This window comes from Aphelocoma coerulescens, chromosome 6 (genome assembly GCF_041296385.1).
Source record: "Aphelocoma coerulescens isolate FSJ_1873_10779 chromosome 6, UR_Acoe_1.0, whole genome shotgun sequence".
NCBI classification, from domain to species: Eukaryota; Metazoa; Chordata; class Aves; order Passeriformes; family Corvidae; genus Aphelocoma; species Aphelocoma coerulescens.
This window is the reverse complement of record NC_091020.1, coordinates 13,464,645-13,481,123: the sequence shown is the minus strand read 5'-3', so window position 1 is coordinate 13,481,123 and position 16,479 is coordinate 13,464,645. Positions and strand designations below refer to the sequence as shown.

General features: G+C 36.3%; 1 protein-coding gene across 5 annotated transcripts in view; it reads right to left on the bottom strand.

Annotated features, from left to right (window-relative positions):
* POLR3A (RNA polymerase III subunit A) overlaps positions 1–16,479 on the bottom strand; it is a 41,929-nt gene that overhangs the window by 16,019 nt on the left and 9,431 nt on the right. For 3 of the 5 annotated variants that reach the window (XM_069019278.1, XM_069019276.1, XM_069019277.1), the window contains exons 12-27: positions 16,200–16,269; positions 15,388–15,515; positions 14,772–14,910; positions 13,416–13,580; positions 12,972–13,144; positions 12,255–12,366; positions 10,811–10,929; positions 9,355–9,492; positions 7,678–7,848; positions 6,757–6,870; positions 6,005–6,040; positions 2,838–2,924; positions 2,670–2,752; positions 1,092–1,262; positions 422–515; positions 245–337 (exon numbers count right to left, since the gene is read on the bottom strand). In XM_069019278.1, the coding sequence (XP_068875379.1) occupies positions 245–337; positions 422–515; positions 1,092–1,262; positions 2,670–2,752; positions 2,838–2,924; positions 6,005–6,040; positions 6,757–6,870; positions 7,678–7,848; positions 9,355–9,492; positions 10,811–10,929; positions 12,255–12,366; positions 12,972–13,144; positions 13,416–13,580; positions 14,772–14,910; positions 15,388–15,515; positions 16,200–16,269 (1,893 nt within the window). The remainder of the gene's footprint in view (positions 1–244; positions 338–421; positions 516–1,091; positions 1,263–2,669; positions 2,753–2,837; positions 2,925–6,004; positions 6,041–6,756; positions 6,871–7,677; positions 7,849–9,354; positions 9,493–10,810; positions 10,930–12,254; positions 12,367–12,971; positions 13,145–13,415; positions 13,581–14,771; positions 14,911–15,387; positions 15,516–16,199; positions 16,270–16,479) is intronic. The other 2 variants (XM_069019279.1, XM_069019280.1) reach the window with 2 other exon arrangements.

Here is a 16,479-nt window from a genome sequence, read left to right as displayed (position 1 = left end):
CATTAATCAATGGACAGAAACTGCATCCCTGGGTGTAGCAAGACACAAATGCATGTTCTCTCATTTCCAAATAAAGGGGAAATTATCCACTTTGCAAGGGAAAAAAAAGACGTAATGTAGCCACACAACATCCATCACTCACTTCCTTTTTTTTAACTTCCACTGGTGTGATTTCTGACACAGGATTAAAAGACCCTTTGGGACATATCCAAGGTGTATTCTGCATAAGAACTGAACAACTCACCTCTAATCTCAGTAGTCTAATGCGCTCTAAAGACAGCTTCACTAGGATGAAACAGTCATCTGGAAGAAACACTTCTTCAATATATTCAGAAATCTTTAAATGACAAGAACAAAAAGTTAGCATGCAAAAATGGCTAAAATGCCATTAAAGCATTAGCAATAATACACTTTTTCTTACCTCTCCTAACAAAGTTTTCTCAATTCTTCCTTTAACCAGACGGGCAAAATCAGGATCATCATCTTTGTCCAACTGTGCTGTTATAATAGGGGTGCTAAAAAAATAAACACATACACAAAAAAAAACCCCAGCTAGGAAATTGCTCAGTTAGAGTATAGATGGCAACTTGAATTACAGCTTCCTTATGGAATTTATCTCTTATCTAGAGCAGTATTTAGTAACATAAAGAGATCTTCAGGTTCCTCAGGTGTATTAAGAAAAATTACTCTTCATGTAATTCAGGATGGTAAAAACAAGCGAACACTCAAGTACTAGTGACTGTTTTCCTGGCATATGTTATCCTAGTCTTTAAGCATGGCTTCATGCATACCTACAAATAGGTATGCTTCAAGTACTGCTAAACACCAGAGCACTTCACAATAAATGAGACATCTAAGGAAATACTATACTGAACAAATAATCCTTTCCTTTATTTGATTTTCTCTCTGGGCTTAAGTATCACATACAGTTGGGCAGACATTAGATTTTTCTTGTTTGGGTATTTGCATTGAATGATGTCTAGTATATTGCTGAGGACAGGGAAATGCTATCATGTATTGCAAGTTTATCCATCAGGTTTCACGTAGGCAAAGGAAATAAAATGCCAAATAAATCAAAACGATGTCAGTACCTAATAGCCTTTGAAGCATTAATGATTTCTTTGATTCTTGGCACACCCAAAGTAATGTTCATTGAAGCAACACCAGCAAAATGGAAAGTCTTCAGAGTCATCTGTGTGCCAGGCTCACCAATACTCTGTGCACAAAGAGCTCCTACTGCAGAACCAGGCTCCATCTGCGCCCTGATAAAAAAATACAGAAAGAGATATGTAACTGAATAAGGTATAAGATCCTAAGCAAATAGCAAGAGAAACTATTCTGGTAGATATATGAGAAGTTTATTAATATATTATTATAGTAAACAAACAAGAGAGAGGCTGAAAGGTCACCAATACTTTAAGACTGATTTCATGCAAAGCAAGAAGATGCCCATTATATAAGCATTCCATAGGTGCAGTATAACTTCCATAACAGATAACAAAATGCTTGTCCTCTTCCTCCTAAGCATCAAGCAGTAGATCCAGGATTCTCCCTTCAGGGAAATCCCATATGCTAACATTTACTTATTACAGTAAAAATGATAATTAATGTTTAAAAACACTGAAGACAAATGTAAACAAGTTCTCCTAATAAGGGAAAGAAAAAAAACTGGTAAACTATTTAAAATAGTTAAGAACTTAACATATACATGAATTTTCTAGAAGAACAAAACATTAGGAAACAATTGATGCAGATAGGCCACAAAGGAGAGAACACCCATGGCTGCAGGTGGATGTCCAAATCCAAGGAGTCTAAATAAATGAAATAAATCTCAATGGATAAAGAGATTAAAACATCCACACTAGCATTATCTTGGTAGAAACCAAGAACAACAAACAAAAGGATCCTATGAGTGCATAACAGATCAAAGAACATTTTAGAACAAAGTGTGATACAACTCCTCAGACTGTGTAGATCAAGAACAGCTATCAAGATTCACATGAATTTGAAACTCATCTATTTAGAGTTTGTTCTGCATGGACTTATTGCAGGTTTTCAAAAGCCTCCTGCAAGAGGGGGAGGAAGAAAACATGTCTGGCAGTGGGTGTAAAAATGTTAAATGTTTAAACAATACCCTCCCTTACTCTGAATCCTATCAATTTTGGCTTTTACCAGAATCTGCTGCCAAAACAGAATCTGTGGATTTAAGTAGTGAGCAGCTAAAGCCTAAAACTGTGCTCTTAGTATGATTGCTATTATTTCAGAAGGAATGTGCTTAAACACAAGCAGATAACTCTGCATATTCAAGAAACATAAAATGAAACATAAAGCAGTTTTTCTACAATGTAAAAGGATACCAAACAAAGTCTGTTTATGAAAGAATCTGATTTTGACTCAAGTCAAATGTAAAAACCCCACCTGCCAGACCTCTAGAACTTTTAGTACAAGACTCAATTCTGCTTTAACAAGCCCACCTGTAGACAGGGATGCCTTTTTTTTTTAATGGCATCCTACCTTTGTCTTGCAATGTTTATGTCATTGGAGCAATTGTTTCTAATTCCTTGTACTACATTCACAACAGAAACAACAGTCATACAGTAAAAACAGCAAAATACACCCCTATGTTACCAACAAAACAGCATTGAGAACACAGCAGGGTAAACACTCACCTCATGTATTTGTCTCTACAAGTCTCTAGAAATTTCTCTAATTGTGTTGGAGTAATCCTGTCCAACTGATATAAAACTCTTGGCTGAAAAGAGAAAGGAATAGTTGGAAAAGCAACAACTTATGAAGATTGTAAAGAGCTACATCATTACCCCATTGAAACTATTTACCTCTGTTGTGCCATTGTCATTAATTCCATACTTGTCCCTAGTTTTTTTTATCTTCTCAGAAACACCTTTGATGAATTTTTTAATTTCCTGAAATCACATTAAAGCCACAGTAAGCAAAGACATGCTCTCCATATTGAAGTCTTCAACAGTAAGTTACTTACTTAAAGTTCCAAATATTTACAATAAATTAATAATGCACAATATGGAGAGAAGAACATCAAAATTTAGACAAACACATACACTTGAGTTTAGCAAACCAGATCCACTCTTGTGTAGCCACAAATCAGTAGCAGTACATAAGGAATATTGTCCATGCTGAGTAAGAGCATCCTTCCTGAGCACACACTGGCAGGTGAAGATACCCAGCTTGGGTTGATCCTACCTTCCTACCCACCACTTACTGAAACTGACTGAAAAACTCAAAAACCCCACAACTCAAAATCCTTATTTTTTGATGATACTGACACGAACACATTCTCCCTCATTCCCCATTCAAAATAGTCAAAATAGTCAAAATAGAAGATTGGCAAGAGAGGAAGTATATAAAGTATATCTGCTGTATAGACTTCAGATGCACTTTATTTGCGGGAAAAACACCTCAAAATTATTATACACGTCAGTGTCTACCTAATATAATTCGAATAGCTTCTCTATGCTGTGGAGAGGTCTTGCAGATAATTGCATTTAACATACCATAGTACATAAACCTTTCACTCTCTTATCAGGCAAACCCAAAGAAGTTCTCATAGTCTTTACTGGAACACAAACTGAAACAATACTGTTTAAAAAATATCCAACATGTGTTCTATAAAAGATCATTTGGTCATTACACTTTGGATATAGACATGTACACTAAAAGTTATGAAATATGAGGTCCATGCTTAAACTCTTCCACAGATGTGGACTCAGTGCAAGTCATTGTTATAACACAGGGTTATCAAAACCAAAATATAAACAAAAAGCAAGAGGAAATCCTTCCCATTCCTTCCCATTTATTTCAACAATGATTTAGCAAAGCTCCACAGAGAAGCAGTTTGATCTTTTTAGAGTCCTTTTAAACCCCTTCTACCCCATTAGTCCTACCTGACAGACTGAGTCATGGTTACACAATATCACCTCCTCTGCACTAGGTACTGGACTCCTTGCAACCACTACAGCAGCCGAGCACTGACAATAACTTGCAAAATTGAGTAAGTATCTGACTGTCTTTTTTTTTTTTTTTTTAACTGAGTTCATAGAATCATTATGAAAGCACTTCTATTACATCCTAACAGAATTCTCAAGTTCTCAAAATAACAGCATTCTTACTGGTATTCAAGGTGTTTCCAGAGAGTACATTACTTTCTGTGAATACCAGAAGCAAGTTCAAATGGAAGCACAGACAACAGAAGTGCTGCTGAAATGGATGCTTCAAAATTGCTTCTTCACTTGGATGACAGGATGCATTCTTACATTTTTGCCCCTTTTTTTTTTGCCCTGCAGTAAGTAGCATTATTGACAAATAACATATCTGGACATTTTAAAGGCTTTTGACCCCAAAATAATTGCATAAAATTGATAATGTGGTTTATTTCCTAAAATAAGTGTTTAAGCAATAATATGGTATTAGAGAAGTTAATCTTTTTACTACAGGTACATAAAAAAGGAACACTGCAGGACTTGCAGAAGACTTTTCCTCTTTGAGAGTGCCTGAGTTCCAAAGTACTTTAAAAAAATCCATAAACTCCAACACAGTACATCAATTATTATACATAATTCTGAATAAGGTACTCAAATTATACATTATTTCCATACACCAGAGTCAGAAAAGGTGAAAGATAAAAGATAAATCTCTGAAGACTTATTTTTCATTGTCAAATTTTTACTCATGAAGAAGACCTAAAAGAGGAAATTACTTATTCTTCTCAACTTTCAAGTATCTGTTGGCAGTTTATCCAAACTATGCATTAATTCATGCTACAAATGGAATGAAAATGTAGCTCACTCTTTGCTGAGTCTCTCTCTCTCAGGACTTAAAATCTTTAGTACAACACTCTACTCTATAAGCACAGCTATGTAACTTCCAGAGTGGACTCAAAAAAACATTGATTTTTTTTCACACCTTCTAAATCCATAGTCTTATTTTGGACCAGATTAACAAAAGGGCACCACATGGGTTCAGTAAGGTCTGTCTCAATATGGGCCTTGTCAGCTCCTACAGAGCTGCTGTTTAGTCAAGGGCAGTTCAGGGTATAGGCCATGCTCACCCAGGGTTTGCCTCAGGTGCCCCAGCACCCAAGTGAGTGGGATCATTTATACACCTGAAGCACTGCTCGCATTGCAATCCTTGCAGTGAAGAAGCCACTGAAATGCACAGTAGCACAGACAATGTCATGAGATTCAGCCAAAATCTGCTCCAGTTCCAGCAGACCCAGTAGGTCAACTCTGCATATGGCAGCACTGACAGGCTGTGTGCTGAGCTTTTTCTGTGTTTGCACCACGTTCCCAAAACTCCTAACGTCTCAAAAAAAATCCACAGAAAAATTACTGGCTTTTTTTTAAATTGTGAGGGTTTTTAAGGACTTCCCCCAATTACAACCAGAAGAAAAATAATAAATTTCCCTTCAACTGTACCTTAATATACTCAAATATGTTAAAACATTTACACAATTGAAACTGTGCCAGCCAACAATCTGCTTTTTCATCAGCTGAATTCCCTCCAGTGAGGGCAGAGTGCAGGAAGAATGAATGCTGTCTGTTTAGAAGAGACTATTTAGACACACTCTGTTCCAGACTAGAGTGGGTAAGCTCATTACAGGAACCTCCTGCTAAAATAACAGCACTAAGAAGCATCTCTGTTCTGGAATGGAAAAGTGGATAGGAATGGATAGGAAAACACCAGAAAAACATGCTAATATCCCTAGAGAATGAAAGAATGAATTTGAGAAAAAAGAGTCAAGCACTGAAAGAAAGCTTCCTCAAAATCCTTGAATTTAGCAATGGGTATTAATTAACGTGTCACACTTTCCACATTAAAAAAGTTAAATAATTGTGATGAACACCTATGTCATAATTTAACAAGCAGTAATGTATATATGCTAACCAATTACTTTAGCACTATACACACATCTTTAGCTAAAAAGCACTAACATTAATGCTCACACAGTGCACACACATGCTACGATTACCTCATTATATTTTTCATAACCTGTCTCAGTTAATGTCTTCAAGGATGAACAGAAAAAAAAAGGAAAGAAGAAAACATAACTATCTAAAACTTAAAAATCTTAAGTCAAGCTAATTATCACTAAGGTGATGTAGCCATATCTGTGCTTCTGAAATTAGTAACCATTACTTAGATTTTCATGATATGATTTAAAAGATGTATATTTCAAATAACAGCTTTATCCCCAAACTCTGATACTAAACTATTTGATTTCTTTTCCTTCAGACTTGCAGTTAAGATTTAGAGCGTATTTCAAATATGGATATAGCTATTTTTTCAACTCCACTCTATGAATGGAAGTGCAATTCAGGTTTACCTTGTGCTCTGAAACACTCTGATCTATTAAAAGGTCATTAAATTCATCTATAGGTCATTAAATTCATCTTGTTCTCATCACTGCCAGTACTCAGAATCAGAAGGTTCATCAAGGTAACAGCTTTATATGAAGGTAAGGTTAATTCTACAGGCAGGTTAATTCCACAGTTTTGACCAGTGATTCTCAAGGAAGTCTTGAGAATGGCTGCTCTCATAAATATTAAAATTGCCCAATGCTCTTTCAAACAAATTGAATTTTATAACTCATAGTGAAAGCAATCACATGAACCTTCACTCATCCTTAAAAGATGTGTAAGTAGTCTCCAGACAGGCTGAAGTCCTGTTCTTAATTTATAAGGAAAAGCTAATCACAGTGTGATAAGGAAGTGAGATAATTACCTGCAGAAAACTGTCTTGGCAGCAAAGAAATTCATTCTTCTTCATGATGGACTCGGATGTTAACACCAATTCATTTTTGCTAAGGGCTGGTTCATTTCTGCATGGATAGACAGCCTTAACAGGAAAAAACATGACTTCTTCACAGACAGCACATGCACAAAAACTCCATTGCAAAGACACAGAATACAGACATGTAGAACTGATTAACAGCATTCTTTAGTTTTGGTTGTGTAGCTTGTTTAATGGGGTTTTTTGCTGGGTTGGTTTTGGTTTACTATACTATATCAGACTACTGTGAAAAGAAGGGCCACATCCACTTCTACTTATTTCTGCATATCTGAACGTATACACCCAGACATTTCTAGTTCTATCCATTTATTACACTCACATTACAGAAAGCTGAACGGTTAGTTCAGCAAAAGGCTTTTCTCTGAGAGAAGGGGGTCATGACACACCAACCAATCAACCAACCACAAAACCAAAACTAAACAATACAGGTCTTCAAACATCACAGTATTATTGAACAACCATCAGCCAAGTTCAATTCAAAGAACATCCATGTCTTGATTTAATAGAGAATTATTTTGTGCAATGTACCAAACTGGTACCCAAATAAGCCAGTAGTAATTTATCTAGTGAGTTCAATATTAGGCCCTAAAACTATGTTCAAGCACAGAAAGAAATTTTACTTTTCACTGTTTACACACAGTTTGGTCTCTGTGCACGAATTGGTCTGTTCCACCGCAAAAAATATCTATTACTCTTAGAACACACATGCTGAAACCCTGACCAGGGCCATTCAAAAAGGGCAATTTGAAAATAAATACTTCAAATGAAACAATTTTCCCCATCATTTACTGCTTTCTCCTCCATGCTTAATAGTATTTTCACATTTCCAGAAAGGATTTCAGCAATCCTTACCCTGATATTGTCTAGAACTCGCTTGAATTCCAGTGGTTCATCCTTCCCTTCCATAGCTGCAGGATCCAAGCCATCTCCTCCATAAATAAACTGTATAATGTCACCTGTAGAACTTCTGACTGTTAAATCATACTGTGAGCAAAGATCTTCAAGGGATTTTACCAGACGTCTCTGAAGGGAAAAAAACAAAAGTACAAGGAAAGTAAAACGGATCTTTTTAAAAATAGCTGTTGATTTGCATTACAAGAAGTACAGAAACTGGACTCCAGAAATAAATCTGACACAATGATGAGCAGGCATGAAAACCTATTTAAAATCATACATTACCCCTAAGGCTTTACTGTAGATTTCACAGAACATAAAAGTCAACAAAATTTCAAGTAACAACACAATACTCCACATTTAGAATTCCATGAAAGCTAATGACCTAAATAGCTGCAAGAACCTACCGTAGTTTGAGGGATTTATGTGGGTTTTTTGGGACATAATACTCATATTCTTCCAAGGAGGTTTATTTCTCAAGGGATACATTACTTTTTGTGTATGGAAGCAGAACCACTCAACGATTGTTTTCACTGACAAAAACCATAAAGGTCATCTGCCAAAGCCATTTTTCTGTCTGGGTTATCTGCTTTTCTTACATTAACTCCTTATACTGGGAAATCCCTTAACTACCATCTTCCTTTGCATCCCAAAAAGAAAGCATGCTATGAAACATTTTAGGTGAAAAACATTTTTACTTGAAAGATGGATTTCCTTGTTCCACAAAAGCAAATTAGATCACCTAAACTAGACTATAAATTGGCATTTTCTCACTGGCAAGAAAAAAGGTAAGATAAAATAAATGTTAAGATTTTTTTTTTTTAATTCCAAAGTCTAAGAGTTACATTTCATTCACATAGGAAGAAAGCTGAAGATGAAAAATATTTTGCAGGTTGCTTATTGTATTTATATACATTTGTAAATACTTGCAGACATGCCAAGATTATTCCATTAGTTTTGGAGACAAATGGTCTAATTAATCACCCACTCCAAAAGGAGGGTTTGTTCTGTCTTTGTACAGTTACTTGTGTATCTTGGAATGTGTTCCCAGCCCCAAATTATCTTGGCTTTTCAACTGCCTGTTACACTGGGAGGAGGGCTATAATTTGAACAGTACTTAAATGTTAGAACAGAAGTCTTAAGACTGCACATAATAGCAAGAAGCTTTGTTGGAGGGACATTTATTTGCACAGGAGGTACAGCCAAAGACACTAAAATCTTACAGAACCAGTCTTAGTCTATATGGCCAAGGTGCCTCTTACCTAGAGAGAACAGACACTGAAAGGGAGCTGTAGCTGCATTTCTGTCATAATTCACATCACTTTTGCAAACACACTACACAGAAGGTAGTCCTCAACAACTGCACAGAACAAGGACTTTTACAACCCATATTCGAGAGGAAACAGCTTAATACAAGCATGTTACCGTATCAGTGGCTGAGGTCTCGTGTGCAAACTCCACACCTCCTGGAGAACAGACCAAGCCATGCATTTCACAGTATAAATTACTCTGTTACATTGAAAACACACACACACAGAGTGTTTGCACTTCCCCCTGATCTGTCACCTCAGCATACACATGAGAAATATCCACATTTTTCCAGATTGATAAAACCCTCAGTCTGCTGACAGTTACCTGCATATATCCAGTTTCAGCTGTTTTTACAGCTGTATCAACCAAACCTTCCCGACCAGCCATTGTATGGAAAAAAAATTCAGTGGGAGTCAACCCAGAATAGAAGCTGTTAGCAACAAAGCCTTTTGCTGCAGGGAGCTGCAGGGAAGAGCGGGAAAAACACAGTTAAAATGCAATGTACGTTCTGTATGTTACAGAAAAGCATGATGCATGTCTTCTAAATTCTGAAAATTAGCCAACACCCTTACTAACACTGATCTCAGCTCTGCTTAGCTCTCAGGTTCCATGTTTGTATTTTAGATGCAAATAAAGGTTTCAGAAACCCTTGCCTAGTTCTTCCAAACTAATTTAACACTTTCTCCTTCCTTCTACAAACCCTGTCACACTTCAAGCTATTCCTCTCAAACACTACACCAACACCTCAGACTCCCTTAAACTTGCAAAAATTGAAAAGGCAATTAAGAATGCTCATTTTTGTTAGAGTAGTGCAAAGCTATTTGCTGAAGACTAAGGAAGCCAGAAAAAATATTACTGGAGATATGTATAAAATTAATTTTTTGAATGATCTGCCTTCACCCCTGAGGAAAGCTCTTGCCAATGAAATTTATGCAGCAATTTTGACTTGACGCCTTCAAGTCAAAAATCCCTTTTTGTTGTTATTTAACAGGTAATACTTTCTAAATTAGAAAAAAAGCTAGAGCTAAATTTTATCTTCTCATCTAAACCATGCAGTATTGCTTCTTTTTCTATTTATTCATTATGTTACAGAACTCAGAAGTTGAAATTTGGAATTCAGTGACAAACACAAGTACCATAGATAACATCTGAGACTTAGCTAACACACTAATTAGACTATGGGCTTATACCTAGAACCTTCTTTACTGTTTCTTAGATTTCAAATAGCACTTTAAAAAAAATTAAAGTCACTGAATTATAAGAACAAATGCATGAGACCCATTATTGCTTCATGTAGGACAGAACTGAAATGTGAAACACTGAGTAACCCATGATACCTATCCTGGTGGAAAAAGAGAAAAACCAGACTCCCGAATGGTTTATCTGGCATATCTCACCTGTTGAAAAATACCAACATACATTCAGCAGTTTTCCTGAAAAGTATTAGTGCAGTCAAGCATTACACCAGAGAAACTCTGACATACTATTTTTAGGACTCTCAAGAGAATAAAAAATGTATCATCACTTCACTTTAATTTTCTATATTAGAAAGGCTAAAGGAAGGCTTAGCTGTAAATAGTCAAGCTAACTAGACATCCTATGGCAATTCCGAACACTGTTGTTAACTCCCAAATCACACAAAACATTTTACACTGACCATATCTGATCCTTTTCCTTCAGCATATCATAAAAACAGATTTTATCATGCATCCTTCTCAAAATGCCTTAAGGAAACTTGTTTCACTTTCCTTCACAGTTTGTTGTAAATGTACAGAATTACCTTAGAATGCTTCTCAAAGTGAGGCAAGGATCTGTTCTCAAACCCGTCAGGAACGCGGGACCCACTGATAGCCTGCTGACCTACACAAGCAATCATCTGGGATATGTTAATGAAGGAGCCTGAAAAGACAAAAGGAAAAGAAAGCCCCTCACTCACAAATGAGGAATACACTGCTTCCCTGATGAGCTACTTTCACTTCCATGAAGATCTATTATTCAGCCTTGTAATTGCTCAACAAAACAGAGCTGCAAGAGAGTTAGAGAAGCTTTTCTGTTACTCATCCTGTTCATTTCAGCATTTGTGCAAAGGCTGACAATTAAGTCTATGATACAGTCAACTTTTAATTTTTTTTTTTTTCCTTTGGGTCATAGACATTCATGCCACCATTATTTGATTCCAGTCCTTATATTATCCTGGTTTGTTTTACGGATTGTGTTTTACACAGCCCATGATCCTAACCTACATATTTTGCTTCACAATTTCTTCAATAAACATATTTTAACAATATTTTTTTATAAAGGGTTCAGTACCTACCAGGACTCCTAGAACGAATTAAGTCACTAACTCAGAAGTTTTATTTGCTGAATATGCTTGCAAACAATGCTTCTCCATCACCTCCACAAAAATTATACAGTTAAGATATTACTCTTCTTAGATTTTAGTATTTCTTTAGAACACATCATGTCACTATGAGGCATTCCACAATTTATTAGACAGCTAAAAAAGGCAAAAGGTTAAGTGTTTTCTTCAAATTCTTATAGAAAACAAATGAAAGCTCAGATAAGAATTTGAGAGACCTTATAGCACCTTCCAGTACGTAAGGAGGGGCTAAAAGAAAGACAGAGAGGGACTTCACACAAGGGCATGTAGTGTAGAACAGGAGGAATTACTGACAGAGGGCAGGTTAAGATCAGACATCAGGAAGAAACTCTTTGTTATGAGGATGATGAGGCACTGGAACAAATTGCTCAGAGAGCTGTGGATGCCACATCCTGGTCTGGAGGAAGGTGTCCCAACTCATGGCAGTGGGGTTGGAACTAGATGATCTTTAAGCTCCCTTCCAAATAACTCCACAATTCTAGGAAATGTTAGTTCTAATTCTGAATGTATCATTTGCAGTTGATTTTTCTATGTGATATAAATACTTGAAGTAGAAACACAACTGAAAATGTTTTACTGATTAATTCATTCAAGTCCTAAGAACATCCAAAGTTCCAACAAGATGTTTTCCAACTTGTACTAAAATTTAAGACGCAAAAATACCTAAATACATCAACTTGGTTTTAACAAACCATACCCAACCTGTACTTATTGAGCCACTTAAAACAGCTATGACATGAACATGCACAACTGACAGTATAAAACAAGCTATAAAGATGGAACAAGTCATTTTCACAGAAGTGATTGAGTGAGCAACCTACATGCCAAGTTCAGCTATCCCTACCTTTAGAACCACAGAGAGCCATGATCAGGGGACTGTTGCTCTTGTCCAGTTCTCTGAGACAGGCACTGCCAGCGTGATCTCTGATAACAGACAGCTCTTTAAGGATTAAAGCCTGAAATACAGTATTTCAGAGGTTCAGAATTTGCCAAAAAACACTTAAACAAACAGAACTCTATCACTCCCAGCAACACCTTCAGTAGTCAAAGGGAATTCAAAATACAGTAAAGACAAAGAAATCCACCTGTTGCTTCAGGTAGAACAGTTTGAAATTTTAGCTTGCCTAACTTCCAGTTTGCTGCAGAATATGTCTTTGTTGGGATAAGACAGGGATATCCAGGAACATGACAATCTCTTAGCAGCAGTAAAAACTTCAGCCAAATTGAGCACTGCACTAAGTCACACTGTGCTACGTGAAAGATAACTGCAAAAATCTTGATCAATGTAATCAACTCCATTCCAATTACTTGCGTAATTCTATTCTCTTGTATCGCCCCAATACACCCTGGAGGATCTCAGCTGTTATGTGTTTAGCTAACCTTTTTAGATGCATATAAACACCTTTAAGTCTATATAGACTCAGCTCAAGTTGCATGCCTAGGGACTGTATTTGCTTGTATTTTTAGGTTTCAGAAGACAACTTTAGAGATCACAATGTATATGAATGTATTTGTGAAGTCTCTGCTCAAAATGGATAGTGATCTAAATAAAAAAGTTTACCTCTAGTGTCTCTTCTGCAGTACAACCAGGCTGCTGCTGTAGTTTGCCAGTGTTCAGAGCTTCAATATACTCATCACACTTCTTATAGCCAGCATTCAGGAGCTCATACTTAGCTTTTAGCAGGCCCTGCCCAGGGGTTACATCACCAATTCCAATTGAAAAGCCACGATTAGCTATTATTAAAAAGAAAATAAATTATTTTGATAGCTCAATCTCATATAGAGAAAACAAATTAAAACCAGGAACTGTTACTGGGAACTTGCAATTTCACCTCCCATCATGTGACCATCACAAGCACTTCATAAACAGTAAGTTTTTTCACTGTCTGCCAGCTTCAAAACTACATTATTTTTTTTAAAGCACAACACGTCATATTTGAAGCAAAAATCTTGCTTGCTCTCTATTTCTGCATTAAAGTACTACTTTCCAAGGAAATGTACTTACAAAGATAGACTGGAGCAAGTCTGGCCAGACGTGACATGGCATCTGCAGCTTCCACCTGGCCCCAGTCTCTCAGCAAGATGTAGAAGATGTTGTTCTTGGATCCTGACCCCAATGTTCCTTTGTCCATACTGCCACTCATTAACTCACTGTTTTGAATAGTGACATCTAGAAATGAAAAGGCAAAAAGAATTCACCAGTTTTCTAAAACATTCACTAACCACTGGTAATCACTTATGGAGAGAATTTTTAATTAAAAGCTCTGTACCATGCTCAATATTTTCAATGTGAATTTAGGTATCATCTTCTTGAAGCACAAGTAACTGCGCTATCACTTATCATATAAAATCAAAACATGATACCAGGTTTTCTTAAGACTTTTGAGAATTTGCAGAGAACTTTCTAAAGATAATTACTACACCATCAGAAATCTTTTTTTTTTCAGAGAATACAGCCAACAATGAAATCTAAAAGTTTTCCACATTCACGTGCTCTTGTCAAACTCAGGAAGTTGAAAATCTTCCCACATTTTCTAAAATGAATAGACTGTGAAATAAAGATGTCTCATGTTCACAGGCGTGTGAGCAGGATTGCTTTGTGGCCTTTTGTCCTACAATATTTAGAAGCTGAAAAAAATTTTCCCACATGTTTACAACCAACTTCACAGCACAGAGTGGTTCTTTCATCTACAGAAATCACTCAGTCTGCTGTAGGGGGGACTAGAGTGCTAACTGGGAAATTCTATCTTGAGGCAACTTTGTATGACAGAATTAATAGAAATCCATTGTTCCTCAACTTACACTTCTGAGCAGCAAGGAACCAGCCTAACCCTGCCTGCTCAAGTCCCTGTCCAACAGTCACCCCACAAATGTTAAATTAATTATAAGCTAAGTCTTGCTCATCTCTTACAGCCTTTTAAACCATGGTGCTTTGCATTCCATCTGCCACTGACTTCCCTAACTGGAAGGACATACATGGCCTGATATCCTAGGGATTTCTATCTTCCCTGCATATTCTAATTCCTTTCAGTGTTTGACTTCTAATCCCTGTATTACTACCCCCACTTAAGAGACTAAATTTTTCCATTTGACCTCTGTACAACCACTCCCTAAGCTGTGGTTTCCTCTCTCTCACCTTCAAACACTAAGTTAGCGTCATGACAAGCTGAGCATCATACAAAAGACATTTTAGTTTAAGAAAACACATTTAGCATGACTTCAACTCTTGAGAAAAACTGCATCATTTTAGGTTTCATTTCAAGAACACTTATGTGAAATACTGCTTCAACACCTACAGTCAGCTCAACAATTTCTACTTCTTTGAAGACTTCCAAAACAAGGACTTAGAAGCATCACTCACAAGAATCATTGTAACACAGGTCCTCCCCTTTTCCACAATACTGTTTGCCCTTTGTTCGTAGGTTGGCTTTTACAGGACAATCATCACTGGGTTTGAGAATGAGGCTGAAAACCTGTTTTCCTGTCCAGAGTGTTACAGGCTGAGAGAAAGAGGAGAAGAATTAAGATTACAAGTTCGTGCTACAACTACAGAAAAAGAGCAAGCAATAATTTAATTGTAAAATTGTTTTATATACAGAACCTGTCTGTAGAGAACTGCACTTGCAGAAGTGCATAGCAGAATTCCTTTGAAAAATATTATGCACTTTTATAGATTTAAACCCCTGAGTGCTGAATGGTTATCCTTTACAACAGGGTATGTGCATGCATTCTGAAAAATGTGCTCATTGCTCCCTCTTACTGTCATGTTCCCCTTTCTGATTAGAAAAGGGGAAAAACCCAAAGATGCTGCTGCTGTCATTTCATTTCTCAAAGAGGCTGCAACACTTATAATTACTTCTTTATAAAGTACCTTTGGTTTAAAATTTTAGGAGTTTGAAGAATCATATAACATCACCATGGGTCAAGAACACACAACAGAGAAAGTCTTAGTAACACAAAAAAAATAGTTGACACACCTTTAGAATTGCTGGGGGTGGAAGACGAACTTTGATCTTTTCATCCTTGCCAACCAGGATAGAAGCAATAATTTGACAAGCTTTGGCTCGATCAAAAAAGGTATCTTTTAATGTAAGAAGATAGGCACCTGAAACGAAAAAAGTATTATGACAGACTAAACTTAGATTCAATTTAAAAGCTATTGCATATTCAGTGTCAATTATTTTATTCTAATACTAGTCAGGTACTTACTAAGCTAAATGACAATAGTTTAGACAGCTTCAGTTGTAAATCCTTTCCATAATTTTTTTAATTGCTCTACACTAAACATCTAAAAATTAGAAATAGTTTATTTCTATAACCTACTCTCTTGCTCTCAGACTCTATTCCACCAGTGAAATAAAGCCTTGCCATTTATTTTTGTACCCTTTCTTCCTCACGTTCATTGAACATTTCCTAAAAAGAAATTGAAGGTACATACTGTAGGTTAAAATTAATTTTTATTGAGTGAAATCAACTCCTCTACCATAATCATAAGCAGTTTACATTGTCTATGTAAAACAGACAAAGATCCCAGATATTCACTTGCAGAAAAGCACAGCAAAATACACTCAAAGGTAGTAGTAACAGCAGCTACAAAGGCAGACAGCATCAGAAATTACCCTGAGAACATACTTATATTTCAGGTAAACAATGGCCTTATTTCATAATGTCACTTTGACTTGTGAAAGGAGAAAGCTTTTAATTAATATAGAAAAATCCTGAAAAAATTGAAGTGATTCTGAAGGAACAATTGTGAGATCACACAGTTCTGAAATAAGGTCATACACACCTGTGAGGAAATCTTGAATAGCAGCAATAAGAGGTTCTCCATTTCTTGGTGTTACCAAGTTTGCTTTAGTCTGCACGACACAAAAAAAATTATGCATTTGAAGACACTGATACTCCATTTGCTATTCAAAAGGGAACTTATCATTGAAGACATTTATTTTATGGTGAAATGGTCAAAGCTTATTCTAAATCAAACTACAGCTTTCTTCAAAACAAAGGACAAAATAAACCAGAAGTTTCAGTTCACTTCAGTCCATGCACATCTATTGACAGTTAAGGAA